The sequence below is a fragment of the Apteryx rowi genome, unplaced genomic scaffold (assembly GCF_003343035.1).
Source record: "Apteryx rowi isolate R43461 unplaced genomic scaffold, aptRow1 scaffold_432, whole genome shotgun sequence".
In the NCBI taxonomy this organism is placed as follows: Eukaryota; Metazoa; Chordata; class Aves; order Apterygiformes; family Apterygidae; genus Apteryx; species Apteryx rowi.
The window spans coordinates 378,284-391,863 of record NW_020450686.1 but is presented as its reverse complement, the minus strand read 5'-3'; the positions used below and the strand labels follow the sequence as shown (position 1 = coordinate 391,863).

The following is a 13,580-nucleotide window of genomic DNA, read 5'->3' as shown; positions in this document are numbered from 1 at the left end:
TTCATCCAAGGGGGCTGGAAACATCTTTCTGTGTCACTGTATATATAGTAGTAGGCAGCTGTCTTATGTGCTGAACTCTTCATTGAGAAACTGCTGTGAGACAAAGCTTCCATGAATGCTAATTACTTTTAATTTTTAGGGATGCACATTTTGGGTGAGGGAAATTATTCCACTACAGAAGCTGCCAGTTTAACTAACATTAAGTAGCACTAAAAGAGCCTTTAAATAATCCCTTTCAAGAGAACAGAACGATCTTTGGCAGCAGATACTTCTCAATATAATGCTGTGGTTTTAYGATATATACAAAAGAATTAAACATACCCATGGACTACCTTAATTTGAATTCTTAAAATTCATAGTTAGTTAATATAATACAGAATAAGATAATAAGTATATAAGAAGTATTCTATAAAAACGATGCTTCTCCCATAAAAATGTGATTACAAGAAACTTATACTCCATGTAGAGTTTACTCCAATTACTTCGCAAATCTCTGTAAAAGTTTTCTTAAGCCTTGAAGACTTACCATTCTATTTTGTATGGAAAACAATTATTATGTTAATAATTGATATTATAATGCYGTAACATGACTGGAGAAAGATCATATTTATTATGTCTCATTTATAATTATGTATTGCTGTGGATATGTAGGATGCCTAATATCCTGGATGAATTAGGAAGAGTTCTAGGTTCACATCATGGAGGTATCTCACAATGAGTGTAGCTGTCCACTCACTTAAGTTCATTTATAGGACTCAGGCTCTTTGCCTGAATAGTCATCTTTGAATGATCTTTGACACATGACTAATTTATTGAAAATCATAGAAGATCCATGGAAAACACTCCAAGTTTATGCATAGACAGAAATACAGGAGCAATAATTAGGTGATGGGGCAGTTGTCTCAGCTATCAAGTATAATGGTTTCAAAGGATTAATAAAATCATTAGTCATCACAAGAGTTATATAAGTTTAGTGACACAGACTGAAGTCTGCAACATCTAATCTCATAATTCTTAGTTTCAAAATTTAAAAAGTACCACTGCAAAAAGTTTAGTCTCAAAAAATTGACACTCACTTGCTGGGTGCCCGATCTTGTAAATTGGTTAATGCAGCAAAGTTATTCCGCACAGTACGCAGGCTGGCCAGCACCTGGAACAAACAAAACGGTTGCATTCTAAATTTCTACATAGGTAAGACTGATTTATCTCCACTCCACTGTGCTGACAGGAAAAGGAAAGGACATTGCAAGACAACTGTAAAAGGTTTCCAGGATTGGTTTAATGTCTGAGGCCTTTGACCATTATTTAACAATAGCATGTCTGTAATACAAGGGCAATCATTTATTTCTTTTTTTTCCCCTCATAAACAACTCATTATTTGTTTAAAGAGCCTTACTTGAAGAGGAGGAAAGTTTTTCACAGAATACTACTTAGTTCTCTAAAATGACTATAAAAGCACTCATGTTTGGAAGATAATAGCCCATTCAAGCCTATTGCTTCATACATAAGAAATGATCAGAGAATTTTCCATTTGCAGCCCAGCCCCCACAAACCTCAAAGGACAAAGGGAATGAGATTGTCTAGCCTGGCAGGAAAAATAAAAGTGGCTCCCTTAAGGGGCCGCATTCCTTTGGGCGCTTTGGACAGAAGGCCAGAGTAAGAGGAAGGTATCACCTGAGCAGGTGGGAAGTGTCTGAGGACTCTTGCAAGATCTGCCCTTTGAAAAAGGTGATAGAAACTAAGTACTTCATGTCTGGGCTTCCTTCTATGCAAGACAGCAGCTAGAGGAGGCAATAGAGGAGTGTCATCTTGTTGTAAGTGGCATACACAGTCTCCACTGATGGAAGCTGGATAAATACATCAAATTTTGTACCACGTAAGGATAATATGATACATCCGTGTGACTAGAGAGCAGCAGTTCAGCTATGTCAGAGAGGAACCATTAATTATTTAGAACCTCACTGGGAATAAGAGGAGGCAGCAAAACTAATTGCTGATGTGTCCCCAAGGTAGTTGCTCATGGTTGTTTCTCAGCCCAGACTGGTCTGGTTCCCTAGTGAACCCACACTAGGAATTTAGAGACTAACAAAGTTGGGAATGGGAATTTGGGCTCCTGAGGTCTGAGACAAGGAGGATACAACCCTCTCTCCACAGTCCCTCATATTTATATGTGAGGAAGCAAGGGGGTAGGAGGCTGGAGACACATGAAGGACTTAACGAAAGCTTGTAACAGACAGAAAATATTCAGGAAATAATCATGATTAGCAGTGTCAAAGTCACTGTGGGCAATTCCCAGACAGGTTAAGATAATAAATTTGTTGCTTAGTTAGGGAATACTCATGTTTTTCTTCACAGAGATCAGGACAAGGAGGCAAACTCACGTATTTTACATTCAGCACTGAATAAAAGTAATTACATACGCTATCAAATTTGCATTCCCAGGATATTGTGACACTAACAAATATTGTATCTAGATGATGGATATACATAAATGGGAATGTGGCATGAAGAGAACAAAAGAGGACTGGAGATGCCGGTGTTCATAAAAGAGATGATGACAGAAAATACTAAGAAAATACTGAGGAAGTAAATATGAAAATATTTTAAAAGGAAGGCATGAGCTAAAAGTGGAAGGAGAGAAAGGATAAAAGTAAAGAAGTTGGGCATGTTAAGGAAAGACATACATTTTATTGACTGCAGTCAGTTTTCAGTTCTCTTTGGTCAGTCCGCCTGGGTTCTGATCTACCTGTGCCAGGATGCTGAGACTGCTTATATGTGCTGTGGTTATCAGAGGTAGCACTGCACCACATAAACACATCTATGTGGCTCCCAGAGCTGCCTCGGACTATGAAAAAATGTAGTGCATTTTTCTGGCGGCAAGTTCCTACTCAATAAGCCCTGTTGGACTCAAACTGGCTGTATGTATATTCAGGTGCACTGAGAACTGGGAGCACGTACAAATACAGCTAAGTGACTCCTCAGTGAGTCATCTCAGATACAGCTATGCTTATTAGCTCTGCCTCTGCTGGACCTAAACGAATGTCTCTGTACCTGCTGCGCAATGCTGAGTTTCAGCAGGGTTAGTAGGCTAGGCACAATGCCATGCGAAAACGTGAACCTCGTTGAGGTTCGTGTTACAACTGAAATAATATGACACTTCAGACTTGAAGTACTGGAGACAGAAGTGTGCAGAGCTGCAAGACTGCTCAGGGCCAGTTACGAATCGAAGCTTCATAAGCTTAGCTGGACCCAAGCTTGGGCTCCTGAAGAGATGCTAGGGAGCCTCTGTTTAGTTCACGTCATTATTCACAGTGTCCAGATTCTTCCACTGTCCGAGTCATTATGAATCTCTGTTATTCCAGAAAATGGAGACTTGACTGTGTAACTTCTATGTGCCTCCATTTTGTTCTTCTGGCAGGCTAGATAGTTGTTTCCTTGGACAAGGGGTAAAATGTCCAGCATGTGCCCAGCGTTCCAGCCGCTTTAGCATACTACAAGCATACCTTGGCCCCTTCTGCAAGTGCAAGGGGTCTCCACACACATAGCAATGAGCATAAGAGTGACAACAAACACTTTGGACATTGGTTGCAGTGAATTCCGGTGTTAAACAGCTTGATTTATTGAATATAAGACTAATTATTTGTGCATCTATATTTAAGCATCAGTATATATAATAATATTTCCATTTCCACTTTTGCATTATAATTTGCTTTAAGTGACAATTTCTCTGAGCACAGAGGTTCCACTTGTGCTTAATGTTTCCAGGGTTAGATCTTTAAGCAAAAAAGCAACCTACAAATTAAGTTTTAATCCCTAAGTAAATAATATTAACTTCAAGATCCAGTTATATGTGAACAGTCATAAGTGCATTAAAATATTCAACCCTTTTTGATGTTAAAAAACTACATGTTTGGTTCTTAAATTTCAAATCATTCAAACTATATTCTTTTGAAAAGTAAAATCCTAAGAATTACAGCAGCTGGTTTACATTATAGTATAGGGAAGTGCAACTAATAACGTCCTTGTGACAGATTTTTATTTAGTTTACTGAATCACATTTCTGATAAAAATAGTAAATTGTCTTGTCTGTTTGGGGGCAGATGCTATGTGAGGGAAACAGCATTCTGCATTGCCTCCAGTAACATAGTATGCAACTGGGCTACCATGGTGATATGCTGATATACTGAGTAGTAATTGAAATGCTAAAAATTGAACTGTTACCACCAGGTGGCTCACAATCACATGAAACAACCCTCCTGCATGATTAAAGAAAATAAGGACGTTTTGAAAAAAATAGAATGTGTTCCACATGCCATGATCTAGTGTCACTAGGAAGTCCCAAACTGGTTAAAACAGTGCCTTAGCTGTTTGCAAAACAAAAATGAATCTACATGAGGAAACACTGTTCTTATTACGAAGAAATTAAAAGGGTGGTTTATATGATGTATATGCATTATACTAGCATGTGGGGTACTGCCAAGGTAACTCTGAGGGATGGGCCCCGTGCTTATCTGGAGTTGTAGTCTGTGAGCAGGCTCGAAAAGGAGATGGGATTTTGCTTATACAAGTCTTTTCTAGATAAGGGCTAAATTTTCCTAAGAGCATAATCAGGCGTCACTTCCCCCAGTTAGGCACTTCCCCTAATCTCTCCACCGCATTTCAATTCTCCTTCTGGGCGGGAATGTGCCATGTGACAACTCCTCTTGTGAGTGCTCTTACTCCTGCTCAGTGCAAAGGAAAACAGGTTGATTTAAAGCACTGCTACCAGTGTTTTGCACTGAAACAGCGTAAAAGTGTTCAAATAATCAATTATGACACTTTGGTTCAAATAGCATTAATGTCCAACTGCTCCTGCTCTAGTTGCAGAAGCACATCCATCTATGTCCACAGAAATACCAAACCATATTTAAAGCAAATAAGGTGTTTCGCCTCAGGAAAAAAATCAGTAAACGTGGTGCAGTATTTGTTGTTTTCTGAGGAACACTGTAACCTGACTTATCTATGTGGCATAATTTGTGACAAAAGCTCAGATGGAGATAAGTATAAACTCAGTTAAAGTAAATATTATTAGACTGTGTGACTACCATAGGTTTTGTATTCTTTCTGTGCTTATGAGTTAGGGCTTTCATGTTTCCTGAGGAACTAATAGAGCCCAGAAGTGGAACTTTCTTTTTTTCTCCTGTTTTTGCTGTAATTTCTTCTCTTTCTTTATTGTTGAAGTATGTTTATCATTTGACAAGTCTTAAAGTATTCTCAGAAAAGGCTCAGGCTTAATCTTTTCTCTGCTTATAAGAAAATGAAGCTAAACATCACATTAAAGATTTGACCCAGAGTCTTATAACCACTGCATCTGTTTGTCTACAACAGAATTAAGTATATAATAAACTATTAAATGAATATTCATTTTGTGTATTTTGAGCATTAGACTAAAGCAACCTGTGTATTCAAACTTCAGTTGGTCACTGTATTCCTATTTCAGAATGTTGTATGTCTCAACCTTTCTCTTTCTTTTCAAACCCTTAAATCACATACAGCTTCCTGAATTGTTTTTTTTTTTTTCTCTCTCTCTAGTTAGGCTGAATTAACTTTCATTCCTATCTACTACAGGGTAAAAACCTATTATCACGAGTTCAAGGAATATCAGTGTTAACTTTTCATATATGACAAGACAGCTCTTTTGCTAAAAATTGGGGAGTTTCTATTCAAGTTATACAGAATTTTGAGCTGGTATTTTATAGAACCCAGAAGCTGAATGGAAAAATCAAATTAATAGATTTGACTTTGTGAAGTAGCATAAGCATTCTGTATAAGACTTGTATTTCTTATAAAAATTACCTTGAATTGAATAGGTGAAAGACATCCAGAAGGAGAAACCATGAATATAAACAGCAATAGAGTAACAGAAAACACAGGTTTGTTTTCATCAGTACACAGTACCACTATGTCTGCTACAGTATTTGAAAGGAGATCAGTCTCAAGATGCTGCTGCTTTTGCAACTTTTCAGATAATCAAGGAGCAATAATAAAAGGAGAGATATCAGTAATAGAGTGGGAAGATTATTACTTTTTGTATAGGATTTTTTTCCTGTTTAAAGCAAGCATGTGTATTAACAACAGTGGAAAACAATTGATTTGGCCTTTTGGGCGTTTAAATTGCAAGATCATGTGAGAAATATGGCAAAATTGTGCCTACCTGAGCAAATGGTGTCACAATCAAGTCATCTCCATGTCTGAAAAAAGGAGCAAAGTTGTAAGTTAGACATGACTGAAAACTTTTATCACTGCTGCTTAATTAGAAATAAAATTAAGTTTTACAATTCACCGTAGTTAAGTCCAGTTTTTTCTTCAACAGTTATTCACTACAGCTGCTTTAAAGAATTTTTGGAAAAGGAAAGCTCGAGGTGCTTATTGTTCAATGGCCTGACATGTCCATGGGATGACTGATGAACCAGGCAGTTTCTACAGCCCCTGTTGGACAGATGAACAAACAGGACAGACCTGCGGAGATTTCACCCCAAAGGCTCCCCTTCCTCTTTTCTTTTTAGCTTGTCTGGAATTAACTGAAATGTCTTTAGCAGAAAGAATAACCAGGTTTGCCTTAAAGGTTGGAAGGATCCAGAATTATTTTCACTGGCAGGGCCTAGTGCTGCTRATACTGAGAATGATTACTTTAAGGGTTACTAATAGATCATCTGTGAGCACAGGCCAGGCTAGTAACTGCCTATGACTGGGCCCTGCATCACAGACTAATAAAAAACTAGTAAAACTTTTAAACTGACTCACACATCTGTACTTACAGGGAGGTTTACCTAGTGTGTGCTATTGCTGTGGCAACCTCACCCACACCACCCTGGGTGACGTAGGAACCAGCTGCTGGGATGGTGCCTTAGCGGAGAAGGGAGGAAGGAGAAGAGGGGCTTCATCTCTTCTGCACTGAAAAACTTGTTAGAATAAATTGGCTTCTATTGTGAAGTAATTCCCACTCACCTCATGAATATTAAAGTTACACACAAAGCACCATGTGTAGTCACAGCTTGTGCTAAAGGAACACTGAACAACCACAGGAAGAAAAAGATGGGAGACTGAAGTACACATAGATACTCATTCTCCTCTGAAATGTTCATGAAACGGTGACTGCCAGTAAAGTGCTGGGGTGAACGCCCATAACAGATATGAAGAGTCTGGCAAGATGTCACTTCAAACAGTTTTCAAAAAACATAATCTTGTAAATATAAATAGACTGAGCTGCTGTTGAGCTTATGAATAACATAGATAACACTGAGCATATGGAATAAGACCTCTCTTAGACACTCGCAGGAGACCATGGGAGCAAGCAAAACTTTAAGAGTTTTCACTTATCACTGATAATAATCAAAATAAGACAATGAGACAATAATCAAACTGAAAATTCCCCAAACCAAAACCTACTATGACTCCATTCTCTTATATTTTTCTGCAGTGGGTTTACCATGATGAGCTTTTACATCTGAAATAATTCATCAGAAATTACCATTGCTTTCCAGCTATTTCCATATTCTTTAAAGCTTTAAGCATAAAGTATGAGTATTTAATGAAAGATTTTCAAATCGGTAAAAATCTAATCACAAGAAAGCTTTCTGATAAATGGAGAAATTTGACTGACAAATCAATTAATCTGACTTGCTACAAAATCATTCTTATAATTTACATACTGCCCACAAGATAGTATTTTTTTGCAGGTATTACAATAACCTATAAAAAAACAGTAAATAAAACCAAAAAGTGCATAAGGATGAAACAAAACTCCCCAATATTAAAAATGATCATGACACTTAATATCTCCATAGCTGTTCTTATGGCCATCTCTCTTGTTCCTATTAGTTGAAATAGAGAATTAGATTTTCACAGACCCTGTGGAAGAGGTCCGCACTTTAAACAAAGTATTTGCAGTAGTAGTTGGAAAAGCGGTTGCTTCAGGTGTAAACACAGTCCCAGACTGAGCAGACAGAGTGTAAGCCTGATTGCCACACCAAACTAGAAGAAACATGGCAACACGGGAGGAACTTAGAGGCTTTAGTTGACTAAGGAAACCAAATCCAATTGGTTGTTACAGACATGATCAGCCCAGGGCAATAACAGGGGAGTTAATGACCAGTTGGGTTTAATAGCGATTCATATTTTTGCCAAGTCATGAAAATATCAGGAAATGCCTTAGACCTTGATTTTTTCTTTCGTTTCTCAGAAAGCGTCTCAAGACCATAATTTAATGAAGCATCCGGACAACAAGGATTTCCTCAGTCAGTCAAGGAGGAAAATTCCCTTCACATCCCTCCCATCAGCAGGGGAAAAGATTTTTCTCCACTGCTGATGAAGCAGTCAGCTTACCTGTTTCTCAGTAAAATCTGTTCATTTCTTCCTTTTTAAAAAACATTTTTACTATTTGTTTATCAGTTTGGATCTCCATTTTCTCTACTGTTGTCTTTTTGACACTGTAAAGAGGCACAGCTATGTGAAGCAAGGGCTCCTGCTTTAGTCATTTTGCAGAATCACAGAATAGTTGGAGTTGGAAGGGACCTTTGAAGATCATTTAGTCCAACCCCACTGCTCAAGCAGCATCACCTAGAGCAGGTTGCCCTGTCCAGACGGCTTTTGAATATCTCCAAGGAAGGAGACTCCACAACCTCTCTGGGCAACCTCTTCCAGTGCTCTGTCACCCTCACAGTAAAGAGGTTTTTCCTTATGTTCAGACGAAACTTTCTGTGTTTCAGTTTGTGCCCATTGCCTCTCATCCTGTCGCTGGGCGTCGCTGGAAAGAGTCTGGCCCCAGCCTCTTTACACCCCCCTATTAGGCATTTATACATATGGATAAGATCCCCCCTGAGTCTTCTCTACTCTTTGAAGGAGTAAATGCTAAGGCAATTCAGAGAGATACCAGGTATGTGTTTCTGGGCCTTCTGCCCTGGAGTTGTTTTTGCATAAAATGGGATCACTCCACTCCTCTAATTTTCAAACCTCATTCTATTTGAGCTCTTGCATTTCATTGCAGACCGCTGGAAAATACATGGCTTGTTATTTTTTAGAGGAAACATTATTAAGTATTAATTTAATACACTGAAACCAATTCAAGATTTAATTTTCCCATTTCAAATGCCCCTTCTGTCAAGAATGAAGAAATTGTCATTATTTTGGTAAAAGTGTAATGCTGAAAGTACAGATATCCAAAGCTTTCAAAAAGTAGTCTAACATGTGCCAGACCCACTTGGACAGAAAAGCAATTGCATAGTGTGGTGAGTAATCTTTAATCCACATTGGGTCAGGAAATCTGGAAAAGGTGAGGCTGTTCAGAAAGGGAGAAGAAATGTCTGAAGCACCTGTGATATGAAATGATTCACTGCAACTTCTTGGGCAGGCAACACTAGCAGCAATTTAGTCTATCACATCCTGTAAATGGGGAATGAATCAAGTTCTGTTCCTTTGTGTTTATCCAAAACAATATTCAAACATAAAAACATTGTTCTGTGACAGATTTCAAGAAAGCAGACTGAAGTTACTTTTTTGTACACAAGTGCGAGAACATATGATTTAATCCAAGTGTTATTGATCCACAGTGTACTGCAGTGTATTAAAATACTACAATGTATGAGTGCCCTGCTGTTTTCTTTTCAGGTGATATGGAGGCTGATAGATGATTCTGTCTGAATTCTGGACAGGATAGTGCCACACATCTATATACAGAAGCAGCAAGAGGGAGTGTAAACCCTGTACAATATAACACAAGCTTCTAAATATAGACAGAGCTGTTAACCTTTAAGGTTAGAAGAAATTGTTCTGACAACCATTACGAAGACTCAGTTAACTAACATGCTAGGCATATTTGTTTGTCTGTTCATTTTTCAAAGGAAAGCCAGAACTGAAAGCAGAATAACTTTCACCTGGCTGAAAAATGTAAAACAATCAAATTCACCACCACCAAAAATTCTGTTAAATCACATAACAGTACCCATGAGATGAATCAGTGTTTCATAAAACATAGGCCAAATATCCAATAGCAGACCAAAGAGTAAATAAAGCACTGCAAGTTATCGGCCAAATTAAAAAGTGATGAAGCCTGGTCTTCTGCGGATTTCTGTTTTTTGTTTCTTAACCTTTCCTATGGGACATACCTGAACTCTTCCCCGTATCACCTGTGACAGTCCCCACCCTGGAGAAGAAATAAAAGTGCTATGCTAAATCAGAGGCTAGATGTACGTGCTCAGCTGAGTGCTGCCAAATACAAAGTATAAAAATTCTGCCTTTCTTTCCTCAAGAGTGGCATTAATTTGTCTCTCCTATCCCAATTATAGGAAGGTAACTAACTTTACCCCCACTAAAGAGGAACTTAGAGATACATGCATGGACAAAGAAGCAGGCACAAGGATAGACAGGGTGACTGCATAAGATTTATTTCTTAATTAAGTTGGGATAATTTAATTTAATCATTTAATAAAAGGATTAGCAAGAGAAACATTCTGCAGACCTGCCAGGATACAGTTAAAAAATAGTTATTTTTTTGAATGTGATCTGAAAAAGCTCAAGATATCCATTAAGGGGATGCGAGTCCCAGAACTTAGAAATCACTAGAAATGTGAGAGTCTGCACTTGCCAATGTGGAGCTTGCAGGGAAGAGCCTGAGTAAGATTCATCTTCACAAAGGCCATAGTAAACTCAAGTTACTACTTTCTAGACACACAATATGAAGAACACCAGGTGAGTGATTTTGAGGACTCCTACTGTAGATGTGAAGCATAAACAAGATAATGAAAGCACAGTTTAAACAGAGGAAGCAAATGTGCAAAACATATTTAGACCAACTTGACACAAGACAGGGTCAAAATAAAATTATTATTTTTTGACATGCTCCTTAAAGAACAAGGCAACGGAAAAGCGCTTCCTCACAATGCCCAGTTCTCCCTGGAAAGTTTTCTGTAAGTTGAAAAAAGTTATTAAGGTACAACTATCCCTTTCAGGATAAAAATTGAAATAACAAGTGTCATAAAGGCAAAGTTATACAGTTACTGATCAGCATACTCAATCTTTAGCACTGATGTCACTGTGCCACAGAATCTCAAGGACCCACTGAAGAGCACAGTGGGGACAGAGTTTGAAGGAAATCTTTCTGAGCTCTTTCAGAAATTGTACCACACAACTCGGAAGGAGATGACAGTACTTATTAAGATTTTCAAATCAACATGTTCTAGTCTCAGACATCAAACAAGAATTTTCAGAACTGGTTAATCTTCATACAATCTATCTAACATATTATGATAGTAGTGTAAAGAATCTTGACCCTTTGTATCATTTTGAAGCATGATCATGCTGGTTTACACACTCCATTTGAATGAAAAATTCACTTATCTCCCTAGGATAAGTATTGGCTCAGAATGTCAGTCAGTCTTTAAAGCCAGCTGGCATACTCTGCATTGGATTCTCTGACTACAAACTCGGGACATAGCCTGTTTAAAAGAATAAAGCTGCCAACAGACTTTGAAAAGCCCAAGGGGACAGGACTCTCTGGCAACCCTGCGCTGTGCTCTGCAGCAAAGAGCTACGGCTATTGTCACATCGTGACAAAAATTGACTTTTTTTTACAGAGTTCCGTTCTGGCAATCTTTTTTTTTTTTTCATATTGCAACATATCAAATATAATAAAAGCAAGAGAAAATCCATGCTGTCCACACAAAAATGCACAAAATGTGAAAGAATACCAACGTGAAAGTAGCCTTCTGTTTGAATCAGAAAATCTATTGCAGCCCCCTTTTTCAGTGTAAGCTTCTAAATTTGGATTAAACATGACATCCACCCATTTCTGTATACAGGGCAGATTCAGACAGACTATCCAACAGCATGCTATAAATGCAACTTAGATGAGACATTCATGTTTTGCTGTGCACACATTCATGCAAGCCCATTGTTCACCCTAATTGCTAGTATTTTTTTTTCTGGCCCATTCTATAGGAGAAGCCAAATAATCATACAAGAAACATATGGATTAGATGTGCTGAAAATATGTGTGTTGCTCAGATTCAGATTGCAGCAGCAATGAAATCTGATTCCAAATTGCACTACGATTTAGTAATGGAAACTTCATGTAATAATACTAGCCAACAGAACCTGTCTGTCAAAGGACAGAGAGCAGGAGGAGAGGTGGCTGGCTGCTCCATGCAGCTTGCTCTTTCCTATCACCTGTATTTGGAGAATCCAGGATTGCCTGGGTTGGTTCACAGTACTTATTTTGCTGCTTCAGAAATCACAGTGCTTCAAGTTATTTTATTGTGCATGAATAGTGCTTAAGTTATGTCATCTCAATTTATTATTATTTAAAAACAAATTTCAAGTCCTAGTGTGAGATGAGACACAGGCCTGCCTCCAAAAGCTAAGAGGGACTGGAGATAAGAGGCATCTCCCAGTGCTCTGCCCACTGAGACATCACCACACATTGTAGAGTGTGACAGAAATTGGCTTACAGCTTTTTTCAGGTAGTCCATGGGTTGTCAGTGATTTGCATTTCACTGAAAGAGGCAGGGTTTTTTTCAGAACCAATAGGGAAATTGGCTGAGTGTCATCTGGGTGCTTGCTAAATGTGCTGGAATCAAAATCAGCTGACTAACTCAAAAAATGGGAGGTATCGCTATTTTCTCCCATCCCTTATAATTTGGTATAGGAATGTTATCAGACTTTTTCCATCTCCCATGAGAGTATCATAGTGCCTTTGGAAGAATTGAAGAGGTACTGCTCAGGAAGCTTAAACATTTTCCAAACCGACCTCACTCTAACCTCTGACTTGGGTAACCTGCCTGAGGAAACCATCTAGTTACTGATCTAGTGCGTCATTAGTAGAAGGATGCTAGCATGATGTACAAGACCATAGGACAACTCAAGAAATTATATAACAGTGTCCCAAATGGCCATCAAGCTTCAGTGCTTTAACCCTACCATAACATATCAGCTGTTTGGGTGAGAGAAGTACTGTGGACAGCTCTGAGAAACTGGCTTGCATTAAGTCTGACAGAGAAGTATTCACGCCCAAGGAGAGACAGAGYGTGGACTTGCCAGTGTGCTTCACTAGTATACAGGGTTTTCTTTCTAAAATCAGAAGGCAGCCTGCCTGGAGTTCACTGGGGTGATGGCAGGGAAAAGGAGTTACTGCAGTGCAGAAGTTTGGTTTGTGGGTTGAAGGAGGGAATGGGTTAAKCCAGAATGGTGTAGTGATGGGATTTGATCCAGAAAACAGCTGAACTCAATCAGAAGAGTCCAGGACAATTCAGCAGTGCTGTGGTTGGACTGTTCATACAACAGGAATCACTGTCTAGCCCTAAGCAAGGCTGCAAAACCAGCAAGTATCAGTGACTATGGGACAGGTTTGTCTTCTGCTAAGGTTAGAGGAAATTAATTTTTGGGTGTGCACACATGACTGGAAGTAATCAAGTTAGTGTAGCTTAATGAGTTACCATTAATCAGTTTTAACTGCATTAACTGACATGTGTAAGCTCTTAGCTTGTTGCAAATGAAAATAAAACATGCTAGCTTGAACTGCTTTTAAGCAGCAGTCAGTTGGTTGCTTG

The 13,580-nt window shown here is 38.5% G+C and overlaps 1 protein-coding gene across 1 annotated transcript in view; it reads right to left on the bottom strand.

The window, feature by feature from the left end:
- The window catches only part of PDE4D (phosphodiesterase 4D), a 371,205-nt gene that overhangs the window by 107,337 nt on the left and 250,288 nt on the right, over window positions 1–13,580 (bottom strand). The window contains exons 3-4 of the mRNA XM_026076480.1: window positions 6,194–6,230; window positions 1,077–1,150 (exon numbers count right to left, since the gene is read on the bottom strand). Coding sequence (XP_025932265.1) covers window positions 1,077–1,150; window positions 6,194–6,230 — 111 coding nt within the window. The remainder of the gene's footprint in view (window positions 1–1,076; window positions 1,151–6,193; window positions 6,231–13,580) is intronic.